Raw genomic sequence first — 17,867 nt, 5'->3', positions numbered from 1 at the left:
TTGAAACCGAAACAAAAATCATCATCGATTACTCTGAGCTTCACAAAACACACCCCTTCTTCCTCACACGGCACACAGGAATGCATCTAATGCACCCACTTCCTGTTCACTCTGGGGGAAAAGACACTTTAGTTTGCAAGGACACCATAAGAACATAGTCCCTTTTTTATGGGACCTGGTACTAGGTGGACCCAATTATGTGCTGAGAACTTTTCAGAGCTCAACTGTCATACCTGACACTTTTCTTCACAGCCAGTTCTTACAATGATTCCTCACGAGGGTCAAAACCACAGTACATCAAAGCATGGGAAAGAAACGAGGTCTGCTTAAAAACATGTCAGCCAATACATCCTAATACCACAATTCCTTCTCTTCCCAGTAACTGGACACATCAACACAGGTTTAATTCTCTGCCAAGCAAGCAACAGTGTAAGATATGGGGGTACCCAAAGTAAAGAGCAGCTGTTTTGTTTCCAAGTAGGTGTCCAAGAACATAGAAGAAAAAAATAACTGGTATGGAGCTCACACAGAGAAGGGCTTTTAAGGTAGAAACTCATCTTTGTAGTTAAAACTGTAAAAAGTCCAAGACCCAAACTACAGTATTGTTCTGACTGGCAGATACAGATCTTCACTCTTTATGACTTGAGGATGATCAGGGACATGGTTTTTTTCAGGGCTACAAAACCTGCACATTAAATCAACTTGCTACATACCTTAGATGCAAATTGTGTATCAAGATGAAAATATTTAACCAACTGAATCTCTCTCACATGCTAAAATCCATGGTGTTGTCCCACAAACAAAAGTTTGAAGAGAAATGTACTTCATCCAGGAGGAACTGCAGGGCTGGTGAGAGCATTTGCCAACTGCAAGTTGTAAATGTGACATTCTAGAACACCTCATCAGAAAGAATGTGAATCACACGAAGAGTCACCAAAACGATTTTATTTCCAGTGTTTAAGTGGGTATGCACACAGGCATGATACAGGTTTGGATTCATTAGGTCTTCATGCAGAATTATATTCTCAATAAAAGAAACCAGTTCCATCCAGTATCCACTATCTACACGCCTATGTTACAACATTTATATCAAATCTGGTATCTGAAGAAAAGATACACATGTAATATGTACATTTAAGTTACTTATTTTACAGAAAGATTAGAAATTCAAGTCACATAAAACTCAAAATCTGTATTAAAACTGGAAATATAAAACTCCAATATTTACTGGAATGCCTAAGGAATGGAAGCTCTGTAGCCACCTGTGTTAACATTTGTAAAATGTAATGAAACTCATTAACAGTAAAATGCATTCATTTGTTTGTAATAAGTTTCTCTAATTTAACAATATGGCACCCTAACAAACCAAATGAATTTATGATGAGGCACTTGTTAGTGACTAAACCAAAAGAACAATTTTCCTGCATACTAATGCCAGGCCAACTCTCAGTCAGAAAACCATGTATACACTACACAGCATGTTGCATCAGATGCTTTGTTCAACATTTGTATGCAGCCATCAAATATACTTTTTCTTAAAATATATATATATATATACTTTAACTTTAGTGTTCTTCTGGCTGTGGTAATGCACTGTGAAGACGTTCCACAGAGCATATTGATGAAACCAGCCCAAATGAAGGCTGCATAACAACAACAGTACAGGAAAATATATATATATATGTACACACACGCGCGCACACACACACACAGAGTTACTGGGAAGTGTAACAGTAAGTTAATGAATTGCTGCAGTGGACATACCTTCCTGTTTCAAAGATACTGGTAGAATCGAGATCGAACCACTTGGGTCCCAGACAGTTTATGAGGATGGGCATCAACTGCTGGGCTGAAGTTGTTTTTGTTCATATTCTGATAATTTTCACCATTTACCTGGTCTAGTGGCTGAAATGGTCCCGAAGGTGGTGTTCTATTAATTAAAGTCAAGCTGCTGGAAGAACTGCCTTCATCTGCCTGCATATCTGCAGATGAGGGCAGATCTACCTTTGATACATCTGCTAAGCTAGTGTTCTCAAGTCTGGGCTTTCCAGTTTCACCCGTATTAAGGTCAGTTGTGCTAGTGCGTAAACGTTCTCGTGCAAGCCAGTCTGAGATTGAGAGGTCCTGTGCTGGACATTTTGGCTTCAACCGAGTCACAGCTGACAGCTCAGATTCTCTCTCTCTACTTTGACTTGGCTCCTGAGCTTTCCAAGCATTCAGGACACTTATTTCAGCGAAATCCCTCTGTCCTCCAAGCGTGTGCCTTCGTCTGATATTTTTTCTCTTTGCAGTCTCTGCAGAATTAGCTTTTTGATTCCCAACTCCAAACATATCATCTGCAGATGACTTGAGTCGCAGCTTTAACCTGTCTGTAATTTTCAGTCTCCAGGTAGGTTCTTGTTTGTCAGCCTCACTTCTGGCTGATGTAGCTAAACTGCTTGTTGATCTTCCTTTTTTCATGATGTCAAACATTTTGGTCACAGTAGGCAAGTCCTTCTCACTCTTTGCATCCCCTGAACCCTCACTGTCCGTTTTGTGCCGTGCAGATTTCCTCCTGGAGAGTGTATCACATTCAATAAGTTTGTGTGAGCTAAAAAGTCTGCGACTCTCTAACTTTGGTGTGGAACTTCCCTCAGTACAACTTACTTCACTTTCTTCTGAGTTCCTCCGACTGGTCTTCACCACTTCTGAAACCTTCCCTTTGGAAAGCCTTTCGGCAGCAGCGCTGGTGGCAAAGACAGGGAAGTCACTTTCACTGTCTGTCTCCATAGGACGCCCTTCGCTGATTAATTCACTTCTCTCATCATCAGCATCTTCTCCCTTGCTTTCTGTCACTGACTGCACCTCAGGGCTCAGCATACTGGCATCTAAACCAGTCAGATACATAGTAGATGAAGTAGTTGAATAATCTGAGGTGATGGAGCTGACATCAGCTGCTAAAAACTCATTGTGTTTAATTTCAGGGCTGGCTACTTTTTTGCATGAGTATCTGTGCTGGGAAGCCTGGGAGGAAGTGCTTAGCATAGTGCCGGAGTCAGACACTGTCTCCTCAACCTGGGAAGAAGACTGTGAAATAGGCATTTTTGGGTTATTCTTCTGCATGGTTTGCAGACAATTGAGATTCGACGATTTTGTACATTTGTCATGGTAAGGCAGTGAAGGTTCCTCTGACAGGATACTTTCTTTCTTTAATGACTTCTTTTCATCCTTTATAACATTCACATCTTTTTTACTGCTGTTCTCTTTTTCCTTCAGGACAAACATCCTCTGTTTTCTTCCTATCTCTCTCTCTCTTTCGTATTCCCCTTTAGCTGTGTCCTCTTTTGTTGTGTCACCACGAGATTGCTCTGCAAGCTCCTTCTTGAAAAACACATTATCCAACTCATCCTCTGAACTACTTGGTTGTGGTTTCTCTTTTGTTTTTTTCCGCTTGCGACTAGCTGCTGCAAAAATGGAGGACACAAGCAGTTCCTTGCTATACTGATCCTTTCCAGAACCCCAAGAACCCTGTTAAAAAAAGGGAGAGGGCATAATTAAAAATCACAAAGAAAAATCGTTAGCCTGACACTGTTTAAAAGCACATCCTGAGCTTCACAGTATAAAGTCTGTCTTTATTCAGGAAACATTTCCATGCTCTTTCTGCAGTCTAAATGACATTGCCCAAGAAGTCAATTTTCATCCTGAGAATTCCACTTTTTATCTGAGTCCCTTCAACTTAAAAAATATTAGGTTTGTGTATACAGCTGTTTAGTTTTTGATTGACTAATAAAGCAGGCCCTTATTGCAGTAAGAAACCTTTTCAAGACCAGTTTGACACACAAACTGCTTCACATGTGACGTCTCAAGAGCGCAGTTTCAAGCTCTTTTTTCAAGGTCTTACTTATACAAAAAGGCTAATTTCTCAAACTGTTTTTCAGTTCATCTTTCACCTTTCAGACTGAGTTTTTAAATTGTATCAATTCATTACTTCCAATAAAATGAATGCTATTCAAAACTCTAGTTTAGGCACAAATGTAGGAAATGAACAGAAATAAACTTCTTCCTGATTTTTGAGGAATCTATCTACCTTTAGAATTGCACAGAAGCAATAAAGGGACAAGCCAAATTATTCCATTTTATGAATTAAAAGCTATTTTCACTACATGGAAGCATTACCACCTGGCCACTTCAAAGCTATGTACCTTTCCTACTCACTGTCCCAGTGCCCCAGGCAGCGTGACGTGGTGTCCCGGCAATGGGGCTATTTTGAGGTAATGGCTGAGCCACCAAACACCCTCACAGAGCAGCTGGGTTGGCATCTCCACGATGAGCCAGAAGGAGGCACTGAGTCCTGTTCTCAACCCAAAGGGGGGGCACCAGTGACACACCTGAATGCACACCAGCGTAAAGCTGTGCCATGGGCTCACAGCTGAGGTCAGCTGTGTGCTGCCCTTCACCCTATGCTACAGACATACAGTGTCAGAATCACTGAACAGCCCCAGAGACAGAGACTTGCCCGCACGTCAGATGAGAACTTTGTCATTAAAGTGAGGACTGAACAAATGCCCACTTTTGTGACGTCCCACCCTGAACCACTATTACTCCTCTCATCTACACGGCTGTCCTCCCAAGTACAGCAGTACTTCCTAGGGAGATTTTGCAAAGCAACCTTTAACTACAACCTTTGCCTTCCTATAAAAGGAGGAGCTATTTCCTTCTCAAGAAGACAAGGTTGAATTCTAAGTATTGCACTTTTCTCAGTGAAATAGGGAAGCGTAAATACTGGCTGTGAGTATGCAGTATGCCAACAACAGGGAACATATTATATACTTTTACCTCTACTAAATGAGATGCAAAAAGTGCTCACAATTTTGAGGGTTTGGAACAAAGGTGTCAGTGTGTGCAGCAGACTGCTTTGGTAGATGCAGCTGACTGCACACAAGTGATACTCTTCCAGTGTAATATTTCAAAACTATGTTATGAGAAAACAGTATTACCACTTGTTCAAGAAATTCTACATAAGCTCTACGGTACATCCACATATAAGTGATTTAATAAAGCAAGCAAATATCTAACAAAATTCAGAAGCTTGTAACTACATCATATCACAAAATGATTTACCTTAGATTTTGCTGAGTCACTAGTAGCTGAATCTGTGGAAAAATGAAAAAAAAAAAAACTCTGCTCAGTTCTGTGCAATTTTTTTTGTTACTACAGACAATGCTGGACTTATGAAAAAGACAAGCACAGAACAAGATGTGAAGCAAATAAAAACCAGAACAGAGTGAATAGTCAGAGCTCACAAAGATGCAAGCTGCACCACAGAAAGCCACCGCCATGAAAGGATGCTGTGAATTGTAGGCAGAACCAGCTCAATGATAGGAATGGCAAAGGAGCCCTGTTCTTCTAAACAAAAAAAAGGAAATACTAATGTTTATTTAATGCTTTAAGTATACAGCCCCTGCAAAACCGCAGCTGAGAGACCTTTTCAGGATGGCACTGTGTACTCTCCTGAGATTCAGGATACACAAAGCAAAATTGTCTTAGTATAGCTGGCTTCCTAGGTACAAATCATGGTTCTTGTAGTCATATTCTTTTTGTGTTTTTAAAGGAATTAAATCATATTTTGTGTGTAAAACCCCAATTATACAACTCCCTCCACCTCTTAGGTAAAATTTTATTTTGAAATCTGCTAGATTTCAGCAGCTACCAGTTTTGTACTTTTCCATAACAAGCGCTTTTATGAAATGAAAAATGGACACCATAGTTTCACTGTCTCGCAAAACCCAAGATTATACAATTATAAAGGGGGTAGGAAGGGGCTAGCACAATGACTAAAAAATATGAACTTGGATGTGTTCCAGCTTTAGGGACTTTCTCCCTTGGAAGAAAGAGCTGAGCCCCCTGCCACACCCCTTTTTGACACATGGCTAATGCTTTATGACTAGAAAGACTGGTAGACCATACCATGCTATTTCTCCTCAGGGTCTGCTTCAGAGATAACAAGAAACAGCAGAAAAACTTTTAAAAAGTAGCATTGATCTGTTTAAAATACTCTTAAAAGAAAATTTACAGCACAGATCAACTCGGGGTTTTTTCCATTTACAAGAAACGGGGGTTTCTGCAGACAAGGCAGCTACAGTGTGGGCAACAGTCCTCCTTCTTCCTACAGTTCCAGCTGTCCATCACTGACATCACAGAATCCACTAATGACATCACCGTGTGATAGACTCCTCCCACTTCGCCTGTTACAACATCAGTACAAAGTGACTGTTTCAGTAAGTGCTGAACAACCCTTTGAAAACTGAAACAAAAGCTAGAGACGGAGGGATAACATTTGTGGGATACAACATGCTGGGTTAGTGCAATAGCATAGTGAAGGAAGGAGGGAAAAAAGTCACCAAAAAAGAGCCTGTAATGCTTGTCCTTAGCCACAAAAGAGGATGGCATTTATAAACAGAAGGAAATCAGCTTTAGTATAGACATACTGCAACATACTTCAAGTGTCCATCACTTGACAAGAAAACATAACTCAGTTTTTTGCATTCCTAACGTTGGGAAGGAGCAACATTAGACCACCACCGAAGATCAGCCTTTCTGCCATCACAACAAACCACTTTACAGCAGCATATCTGCTTCACCTCACGATGATGATTGCATGGGTTACTGTGAATAAATAAAGTAGTATGTGCAAACCTCATCTTTTAATGATTAAATTCCTGTTATACAAAAAAGTTTTCCAAATTATATCATGCGTGATTATCAACAATTCAAGTCTTTCAGAAGTGTTAATGGTCTTTCGGAAAAGAGGAAACCATTTTATTAGTACAAGAAAATAGGAAGAGAGAGTTACAGTGAGTTAACAGAGTAGGTTACTGTAGCCTATGGATTAACACTGTCCAGGCAAGAGTTACCTGATACGTCTCCAGGAGATACTCCCGTTCTTCCAATGTTGGTGAGTAAATGATCTATGTTTGGCACTGGCTGAGACTCTACAGTGTTTTCTTCCTGAACTGCTGTCTATAGTTAATAAACAAAGATCTCTTCATCATCGTTTCACAAACAGTTCATTATGATTCAACAGCATTTAGAAAACTTCATTATTCACCTGAAGAACACGAGGAAAGCGTGTCCTATTTTCCTTTATGCTTTTAAAACAAATGCATGGCTTGCTTTTTAAAAAAAAAATAAAATTCATTACTGCAAGGACTGGAAAGCTACAAGTGCTTCTGAAGAGCAAACCATACAGGGACGTAATAAGAAATATACAGACATTCTAGAGGCAGCAGAAGCAGATTCTAAACTAAGATAATTAGAACACAAGTATTTATGTCACAATACTTACAAGAGGTTCTTCAGCATCATCTTCTGTGAAAAACCAGTCATGCTACAATTTAAAATAAAAAAGGTGAAAACCCCACAGGAAATACAAACCCCAAAAGTGGCACAATCTAACACAGACATTACTAAAAATGACACTTTGATGGATAAATACCAGACCCAAGCTGTCCCAGTGAGAGAAAAGCCGGTTGATCTGTGTACAGTCTTATTTTTTAAATAATGAAATGCATCCACTTACTTTTTGGATGAGTGTTTCTACAATTTTATATTGGTCTGGCATGTGCGTAACCATGTGTGTCATGTTATCATCAGATGTCCTCACAAGTGTTGGACCAAATACTATTGCCAGGTTTCTTGGTTCCATCTAAGAAATGAAATATTTCCACATCATACATTTATAATGAGAAAATACAGTAATATGGGCTAAGTAAATTAATATAACTATTAATATATGAGAACCATTTAAAATAAAGACATAAAAAAGTTTTTTTTAAAAACACCTTACTGACTCAGGTGGGATGTTACACTACACCAAAACAGGACATTACACTACACCAAAACCCTCCTACGTGCAGCAGCAATAAATACATCCAACATTTCTGCAATTCAAAATTCCAACCTTCCCTAACCCACTGCAAGCAAATGGCTCCATGAGCACAGAAAATAATCTTTCAGCTTTTGGGGGGAATCGTTTTTCTTCCCATGTAGAAACACTTCTGTTCAGGAACGCTGTTTTAAAAATTTTTTGTTTTATAAAAAGGCATTGGTAGTTCTCTGTGGTTTTTTCCTGAAAATGTTTACAAGAACCACAAAAATTAGGCTGGTAATTAAATACTGTTTTATGTCTACTGACAAAGACCTCATTCAGTTTGCACCAACTTTGGAGGCAGTGGCAGCAACAAACATCGTAGACCCAACACATCTATTCATGAGACAGACTATGAGTTATGTGACCATGTCACAACATTAAAAGTAAATTAAGTATATGACGAGTGTTACATCTCTGACAAATAATTTCAAGAAAGCAGCAGCAGAATACTTACCTTCTATTTTTGCTTACTTCTCTGATTTATAGTTTACTGTTCTGGTATAGAAGAGACCAATAATATACAGGAGGCAAGGTCATTGTGCTTACCAGAAGTAGGCTGCAAACATGACACAGGCCCCTGATGCTCTCTTTGACTTGAACTGTGTTCTTTGGCAAGTCATACAATTATAACATCTCCTCACTCCTCTAGCCTTATATATTCTACAATATTAACAGCATTTAACAACATTTATACGGCACACCAAGACTGTAAAATGATAAAAAGCTTCCTTTAGGCATTGCACTTAAAAATTACACTTACTATAATTTCATTATAATGTCAGCTGTAATTCCACCAAAGTTTATAATTTGTTGAATTGTTTTTTTATAAACATGCACGTTTTTCTTTCATATTTAACTGGAAGGTATTATTTGCAGAACTGATGTTGAAACCTACCATATATTCATTTCAACTGATCTTTTAAATTATTCTTATACTTTAAATGATTTAAGATTGGCCGTAGATGCCTCTATAGAGCATCAGTTACATAATTTTTTTTCCTCTACCCTGCACATTGGTAGCCAAGTAACAAGCCACCACATTTCCTGCCCTGAGATAAGCATCCATAAGCACCCCCATATTGTGGACAGCTTTGCACTCAGCTACCCCTCCCTGAGAGCTAAACAAAGGGGATACTGTTATTTGCATTTACGGCAGGATTGCAGCACACACAGAAGCACTTAACTACATCTTCCCCACCCCACAAAAATGACAAAAACTTATACTTAGTGGTGGAAAAAGACCCCTTAGTGGTAGAACACAGAATGTAGAACATTCAAGTAACTACAGCAAGTCCTAGTCTTAAAAATTTCTGAAGTGTCCAGAAGTCAGGCCTCACACAAAGCTGGTGTGTCAACAGGGTTGTTCACCTGTGCCCTGCCCAGGCACCCTCTTACAGGTGTCTAGATTGGACTAACTGAAGTTTACACACTTGGGATAAAATTAGGATGTAAGTAGTTATTTCCACAAAAATTAATATCAGTTTGAAAAAACCTAATTCACATTAAGCAGATGTGTATTTTTGCAGGAGTACTTAGCCTAATCCGAAAGTTTTAATTTCAACCACAACAATAAATTATACCCTCAATTAGAAATAATCCTGTACAAAAATAATACTTAATGAAACAAACAAAAATACATTATATTTTTGTTTCTGATACCTTGTTCTTTTCTGAGTTCTCTGCTACCGTCTTCAGGTGTGCAGAAAGAAACTTGAGAGTCTCATAATGATGTTCAGGTAAATCATGAATCTGAAACAAACAATCGCTATTCAGAACACTGAACATTTAATGCAAATTTTGTGGTGCACCTACAACACAAATGATTTCAGTTTACCAGTCTCTTCAGTGTTTTCAGACGCTCAACAGGATCTTCTTTTCTATTGGCATCTATAAAATCTGCATATTTGTCTGTTAAAAAAGCAAAAATTAATCATATATATACACACACACATATATATATATATTTTAGGTTTTATATTTATATATGTATGCATAAACACCCCCACCTCCCAGCCACACTCCCCCATGAACACAGGTAACATATGAAAAGAATGACCTCTGGAAGTCATAAATTAGCCCATTATATTGTATATAATATAATAAGATGGCAGTAGGGGGAAAAACCCCCCAGCTTTCGTACAGTATTCCAACAGTAAAATTGAAATTTTTTCTCTTTTTTTTTTTTAATTATTCATCCTTACTTCACCATCAGAGAAATTCTATTTACATCTCATTCTTATGCTCTGTGATTGCCATGACTCCCTGCTCTTTAAGAAAGAGAACATTCATTGGAGAGTCGGGATGATTCCACTGGATTTTCTCTCAAATCATCTGAATGTTGTAAGACAACTATTCAACAGCAATTCCTAAAGACAAAACTGCAAGGAAAACAACTCACCATTGGTAAAAAGGGGTTCTGGGAGCTTTCTGAAGAAGGATTTCAGCAAACTGCTTATCACATTCAAGTCACGCCATTTCTACATATTTAAAAGAAAAAGTCAGACATGCTTTATATTTCTATAGTCACAACACAACCAGAAGTTTTTGGGATTTTAACATGAAAATAGTGTGATCGAAGACTTACATCATCATGAACATCAATGTCAGTCATTCCTTTGTTGAGCTCTTCTTGCATACTTGAGATGGCAGCATTATTTCCAGGAACTCTGTAAATACCTGTGTACTCAAGACCTCTTTCCTCAACTAGTTTGCAGCATATATCAACAATCAGTGGAATATACTGAAGAAAAAGAAGAGTTTTTTATACACATATAAGTAATTAATCAAAACATTATTTTAAAATCACAATGAAAGAAAAATTGTACTTCCATACTTTGTTGGTATGAGCTGGGGGGCAGTCATCTAATCTAACACCAAATGTTCCTACAGCAGATGGCTTCTTTTCAAATGTCTTCCTCATAATGCTTGGAATGCCTTTTCTCCATGTCCCCTTGTCTTTTGGTGGGCTTGTCTCATCTTTTTTTTTTTTTTGTTAGGATAGTGAAAAAAAAGAAATAAAGAAGAAAAATAAGAACATTTAAGTCACAAATTCAACTGTCAATACAGGTAACACATTTGCAAAGCACAAGTGACACCTGCTGCATTTTTACCTTTTACTGGCCTGGCTTTCCACAACAACTTGATAAACATTAGTTTGTCTTAAATATACTTTCTGTTACTCTTCTGTGGTGCAAAAGATAAATGTGAACATACTCACACTCCAAACTTAGAAAAGCAAGTAGCTGTATGGTGCTGTGGAATTTCATCATTCTAAGACTAAAGGTGCATAAAGACTAAAGGTATATAAACTACATCTAAGAAAAATAAAATCTACGTTTAGTAGCACAACATTCTCTACTGAATCACAAATTTTGCTGCACAAAATACCCATCAAACTCTACAGACATGCCCACACTTGTGCAGACCTACTCACTCTTTCACAAATTACCAGATTTTAGTCACTACAAAATCATTCCAAACATGACTCATTTAAAAGCATTCTCTATCCAAAAATCAGATTAGAAGTTCAGCTGGTTTGTTTACCTCTCCTATACAATTCTTGCAGCAAATTGCAATTCCCAATTATTCTGCACTGCAAGTCATCTAATACAATACTACTTCCTTCTTTTTTCTGGAAATATTATTTCAGTAGATCTGACATTTACTCAACATGTGCAATTTAGTTACATAATGTGTAGCATAGCAGGAACAAAGGGACATTTGTTGGGAACAAAAACCAGAATTCACTCATAGCTTAAATTCAAGACTGAATAGTTCAAAAGTGGTTGATCAAAAGTGATTGCTAATCCAGTTGCCTGAATTTGCATACAACAGTCTTAAAATAAAAGTCTGGCGTGAAACACCATATGTTTACAGACTATATGGGGGAAAAAAAAAGAAAGAAAGAAAAAGAAAAAAAAAGAGTAGCTTGTGACATTATTTGAGGAAGTTCAGACACTGATTCAAGTTTGCAGTGCCAGCTCACTGGACCTTTTTAGAACTCAGCAGGCAGTTATTTTGTTCTGGAAAAGAAAACATAGTTTCACTCCTGCATTTTAAAGATTAAGACAATGAAAAAATCTGTTCTCCTCTACTTTTAAAACACTTCAGTGAAAAACTTTGGTTTCTTAAGAGCATATTTGAAATACAAATTTACCTTATCACTTCCAAGTCAGCTGGAGACAAAAGTATGAATTACACACAAAATTATTTCCAAAGCTTGGCAAAATTTTGCTCACAAGAAGCTTAACACATGTATTTTACTACTGTTAACACTACATGGAGCTGTAAGGGGAAAAAAAAAACCCCAAACTCTCTTGAAAAGGGACTGAAATAAAAAGCTTCAGGGATCTGAGAAGATCTGAAACGTATCTTAAGGTAACGTCTAAATGAAGTGGTTACAAGAAATGAGTGATCAGACTTGCAGCTTAAAAAATCCTATCTAATACTTGGTTTGCATCTGTACATTCATGAATTCAAAAAAACTGAGAAGGACACCTCGATGGCCTGGCACTAGGGCAGTAAGGAACTAAAGAAATACATAAAACATACAGACCTTTAGTGAGAAGCTTCCTTTCAGACTCATCCTTAGGAGAATGTGGACTCTGAGTCCTCTGTTCTGCTTTAGTTCCAAGTAGAGTCTGTCTGATACTTAGACTCTGGCGAGGTGTTTTGGGAGATGGCTCTGTTTTGCTGCTTGAAGAACTAAACAAGATATAACTTCAGTAAAAAGATCTAGAGAAGAACTCTACAAAAACTACTAGCAACAAAAAATTCACCTACCTCATCATTGTAGAGTATTCTTTAATCCTTCGACTAATTAGATCTCTACTAGTAACACCAGTATCCTATAAAATGAATTGAGAACTACTTTACAATCTTATAAAACAAAAAAAAAATATTTTTTTCCTTTCAGAATATGAAATCTTCCAGTCACCAAATGCATATTAAAAAAAAAAAATCAACATTTCAGTTCATTTAAAAAAAACCCAAGCCTATAACCAAATCAAATATACTAACAGGCAGTTCTTGATAAGAGTAAAGACAGAGCATTTAAAAATCATGAGGAAAACTAAAGTGAGTAATTACAAATTAAGTGCTGCTATTTAGACTTTTTTTTTCAAAGCAATATAATCGAATTAAATCCTCTTAAACTGGAAGTAAGTTTAAATAGAAAAACACAAGTCAACACATACTACTATGAAAAATCCAGTCCTATGTGCACACAGTACTTATAATTGCTACTACAAGTAGAGCTGAAACAGCCATGACTTCAAATGTGCTTTTATCCATTTATGTAATAAGGCTTATTAAGCCATTTTCCTTTGGATAATTATTTAGAATATGAGCAGATGTGCATGACCACAGAAAGGAAAATATTCCTCTGTTGCTCATCACTGCAATGAAAATGCACTGAGGACAATATTGGGACAGATATTGATACCTTATGTACAATAGCATATGTTTGCCTTTTCCAATTAGCGTTAACTTAATTCATAGAAACATCAGCATTTAATCAGAGAAACAGGCATCCTTCAAAGTTTCACTTTTTAACTACTGAGAAACTTGTCCTGCTGTACTAATGCACACAACACTTTGCAACACAAGTCTGAAGAGAGACCACACTGGTACTAAACCTGCAATTATCTTTTTAAAAATATTAGGGGCTTTTAGAAGATCAGTTTAATATAAAGTGTATCTTTAGTCAAATCAGAAATTACATTAATTATTTCAAAATTCTGTTCTCTGGTATGACTATGTCTGCCTTTTTTTAAACTCCATTTATTTACTCAGTTACCTTGCCTTTCACCTCATTTTCTTGTATGTTCCTGTACACATTTTGGTCTATTGGTTGATTACAAATTATTTCTTCTGATCAAATACTAATTATAAGAAAACACAATACATTTTTAATTAAAAGACAAGAAGTATGTCTTCTTCATTATGTATCATAGGATTACCTCATCATTTAAGTTGCTGTTGTCTTGTATTGCTTTAATCCATGCTAACATATTATCTCTGTCCTCAGCTTGAAACAGATACTCGCAGTCTGATGTGGTGAGTCTAAATACATTTTTCCTCTTGGTTTCACAGTACGAGATGTCTATCAAACAAGCATTGATGCTTATAGGTTGTTCTTCCTCGGACAGGGTCACTTGTTCCTTTTTATCTTTGTACAAATAAAGTGAATGACCTCGAAGAACAACATACAATTGCTTCCATGGCCGAATGCTCCCACCAACTCGCTGAAAAACATCAACTGAGATGTTAGTTTGCTTATTTGTTACAGTGGATGTTTGAGGACTATAAGAAGTTTTAAAAAGAAAGACTAACCACCTATCTACATCATTCTTAAGAATGCTGGCAGAAAGACTACACAAACACAAGATTCACTAATTGCTCTCTGTTAGAGGAATGAATTGTTCAATAACCTGCCCTCCCAGACCACCCATTAGGTGTGACTTTACACATGAGAGTAGCAAGAAACCGAATGTGACTACAATTTCAGAGGGGCATTAGTACAAATACAGTAAGAAATATTTAGGGGACTCTTGCCTATGCCTTTTAAACTGCCTTCAAGTTAGACTCACATATTCACATCACTCCAGACTCCCAATTTTCCTTAAGTGTTAGCCTACGTTTGTGCAAAAGGTTAGTTTGAACTCAACTCCCTAACATTCACCAAAACAACAGTCTTTTTTCTTTATTAGCAAAGAGGAAAAAACCCCACAAACTACAAGTAGCAAGGGACTGATTTTTATGACTTAATTAATACTAGGACTTAATTTACTTCACAGATGCTTTGAAATGTAAAATTAGAACAGTTTTAGAAAGCAGTCTGTAAAAGAAGCTGAGGAACTGACTGAGGTCGATGTTCTAGCAGGTCTAACATTTTGTCAATCTCATTGATGCTCTTATTTCCCCCCAGAAAAAATCAAAAAAGCAAACCAGGAAGACTTCAAGTTTCTTGGTTTTTCACCAGCTTAGTATCTGTCCCAGGTTAAAAACCCAAACACAGCAGGTACCTTTCCTTTGTCTGTAACAAGCTGACGAAAATGGAGCCATCCTTCCTTTGAGGCATCACCAAACACCTCTGAAGAAGAATCTTTTCGGGAACCAGAGTCTTCTGAAGACTTCTGGCTGTCTGGGACCTAGAGAAAACATCACAGAAAGAACCCCACAATGTACTTCTAAACACACTTCTCTAAGTACCTAGGTTCAATATATTTCTTACTTTAAAAATGCCCCCAGGAATATCCTTCTGGGAAAACATAATTTCTAAAGTTTCCATACATCAATAGTGACTTTACACATCCAAGGCTACTTTGAGAAACTTGTAGAGTCTTGGACTCTCGTTAGTATGTTTTCACAAAAGCCCACCATACATATGCTTTGTTTACAGAGACTGAGGAAAATGAAAATCAAGGACCATGTGATGAGTCTAGAAAAAAAGAGACCATGTTCACTTATGCGATGCATACAGCTGAACAATTTGATGAGTAGAAATTCCAACAAACTTCATGTCTGTTTAACACATCATTTTGTATAATGGAGGTGTATAATTCATACACCTTGTGTAACGTTTACAAGTTGCTATATACATATTTACCTACCTTAATCCCCTTTAGACTAGATACATGCTTAATGGATCTGTTGGGAGAAAAACAAATGTTAAAATGAGATCTTACACACTTCAAAAATAGATGTCCAAATTAACTTGTATTTTTCATGAACTCACGATTTTCCCTCTTCTCTGTAGTCATCCAGTCCTTCATCATACGACTTCGATCTCTCAGTTTTTGCGGCAGGCTGGCTATCCAGAACACTAGGCCGCATGGATTCTACAAACGAATAGGAATTTTTGAGTGTGTAGGAACCTGAATGACATTTTAGCAATTTATTTCAAGCAAGAAAGAGTTTACAATTTTCACTCCCATTCTCCAGAGTGTGAAAGGAAAAAGTTGCAAGAGAAAAAGAACGAAATCAACGCTCACCATGATCATGTGAAAGCTGTCGCCGAATTAAAGGGATTGGAGATGTGGGACTGGGAGGAACAGTTGTTATAGCTGGTGCTTGAGAAGCAGATGCAGAAATAACAGCAGAAGCAGGAATGTGTGCAATATCATGGTCAATACTAGGACTAGTCGGTTCATCTACAAAGGTAATATGTCATATATTAACATATTAAATGCATTAATCAAATGCTCAAACCAAATAGCTGTCTGAACTTCTCATTATTGGGATATCAGATATCTTACACATGAAGTCATTCTAACAAACTTAAGAGTCCAATTAATTCACACTGTCAAATGTCCTCTTTTTTTTTCATGAAGAGAAGCCTGTTTCATTTCATAGGGATGTTAACTGTACATCAGAGATAAAGGCAAAACCCATAGATTTTGTTGTGTGCAAAAGAAACAGGAATTATTTGCTAATCTCTTGTAATTTTATTTTCAGGTATTTCTGTTTATATGCATAAGCGAAACCCACATTTATTATATCAGTAAGTCTGACCTCAAGAGACAGACAACTACAATAAAATACAGGCAGACTAACAGAAGCCATTTGGTTTAAACGAGTGTTCAAATAAAAAAGCCAAGTCACAAGCAAACAAAAAGAGCATTTTAAACAGCTATCTAGCATCCAAGGAACCAATCCCCCCATCCTCCGTACATTCAAATAATGAAGCAAGTATCCACACTTTTAAAAGATGGGACTACTTACTACATACCAAGCAGTTCTTCCACTAATTGTTCATACAAACGATTGCATGCCATACATGCCCAGCACCTCTCAGTCTCAACAGCCACAAGGGTCATCATGAAAGATTCCAAAAAGCTTTAAGCATTTCTAGTATTTAACATGTTTCTTACAAGATGGAAGAAGCCAAAAGATGCATTTTCAATCATTTTGAGAAAACAGCCATAACATCTTCCCGAACACATTACTAGTACTAGAAAAATAATTCTACTTCATGCTCTGGTAGAAGAGGGAATGGAAAAGAAAAAAAAATCAAGTCACGAGCAGGGGCTGAACTGTACTGCCGTAATGAATATGAATGTACCCTAGGTGCTAAGAATTGTAATATGCAGAGCTACTGAAAAGCCTATTGAAATCAATGAACACTCACAGACAGAGGTTTATTCTTTGCTTTGTGCGAACACAACTGCGTGTGCTGCATTGTGCTTTTCCAACAGTCACTAACAGTTCTGTTAAGGCAGCACTTGTACCATCAAAATTTGGCAATGTACATTTAAAACACAGCAATAAACAAAGTGCAGGAAGGTTTAGCAATAACATCCCTCTAAATTGTCTGTGGTGGAAAATGTAAAAATTTTTGAAGTTAAAAAAGCATATCCAAAAAAACCCAGATGTAAACTAGAAACATTAATAGAAAGAGAAAGCAAAAGAATTCACACCAAACCGTGATGCTACAATTCAAAAATTTGCATGTTTTACCTGCATCCACAGTGATAAATTAGAAGCATTTACAAATCACTTCTCTACAGAAATCAGAAGACAGGAAGAACCTCAGCTACACTTCTATTTCAAAACCACAACAGCTCCATGTCCTGTTGTCTTTTTACATCTACACTTCCCAGCAGCAAACCCTGAGACACACTAAGGTTGACTAAGGAATATAACCAGTGGCTGTACAATTGACTGGTTCATAGCACACAAACTGGAAGTGTTCAGGCTTGTTATGTTAACAGACATATCTCAAATATCACAGTCTCTACTCCCCAAAATTATAAAAACACTAGTGGTTGAAATAGATCTGTGCAAGCTGTGAACACAAACATGTTCAGCAACGCTATACAATTTCCCACAACACTTAAATCCAAGAATTCAGATGAGAAAAACCAGTTTTTAATAATTATTCATATCATTATTACTTCACAGTGCATCTAATCAACAGATGAATCAAAACTGAATTGATTTTGGAAATAGGCAAATT

General features: G+C 37.2%; 1 protein-coding gene across 5 annotated transcripts in view; it reads right to left on the bottom strand.

Moving 5' to 3' along the window:
• Positions 1 to 925: 925 nt before the first annotated feature.
• Positions 926 to 17,867, bottom strand: part of ARHGAP21 (Rho GTPase activating protein 21) — a 110,337-nt gene continuing 93,395 nt past the window's right edge. For 3 of the 5 annotated variants that reach the window (XM_027658734.1, XM_027658737.1, XM_027658736.1), the window contains 17 exons: positions 15,904 to 16,062; positions 15,648 to 15,750; positions 15,523 to 15,559; positions 14,935 to 15,060; positions 13,870 to 14,154; positions 12,692 to 12,756; positions 12,465 to 12,613; positions 10,743 to 10,885; positions 10,494 to 10,649; positions 10,308 to 10,386; positions 9,744 to 9,817; positions 9,569 to 9,658; positions 7,559 to 7,684; positions 7,325 to 7,366; positions 6,894 to 6,999; positions 5,101 to 5,132; positions 1,774 to 3,507 (listed from right to left, as the gene is read on the bottom strand). In XM_027658734.1, the coding sequence (XP_027514535.1) occupies positions 1,774 to 3,507; positions 5,101 to 5,132; positions 6,894 to 6,999; positions 7,325 to 7,366; positions 7,559 to 7,684; positions 9,569 to 9,658; positions 9,744 to 9,817; positions 10,308 to 10,386; positions 10,494 to 10,649; positions 10,743 to 10,885; positions 12,465 to 12,613; positions 12,692 to 12,756; positions 13,870 to 14,154; positions 14,935 to 15,060; positions 15,523 to 15,559; positions 15,648 to 15,750; positions 15,904 to 16,062 (3,506 nt within the window). Of the gene's footprint in view, positions 3,508 to 5,100; positions 5,133 to 6,893; positions 7,000 to 7,324; positions 7,367 to 7,558; positions 7,685 to 9,568; positions 9,659 to 9,743; positions 9,818 to 10,307; positions 10,387 to 10,493; positions 10,650 to 10,742; positions 10,886 to 12,464; positions 12,614 to 12,691; positions 12,757 to 13,869; positions 14,155 to 14,934; positions 15,061 to 15,522; positions 15,560 to 15,647; positions 15,751 to 15,903; positions 16,063 to 17,867 lie in introns of all 5 variants that reach the window. The other 2 variants (XM_027658735.1, XM_027658738.1) reach the window with 2 other exon arrangements.

The sequence above is a fragment of the Corapipo altera genome, unplaced genomic scaffold (assembly GCF_003945725.1).
Source record: "Corapipo altera isolate COAL_440 unplaced genomic scaffold, ASM394572v1 63, whole genome shotgun sequence".
NCBI classification, from domain to species: domain Eukaryota; kingdom Metazoa; phylum Chordata; class Aves; order Passeriformes; family Pipridae; genus Corapipo; species Corapipo altera.
The sequence above is the reverse complement of the archived record's forward strand: the minus strand, read 5'-3'. Positions and strand labels throughout refer to the sequence as shown.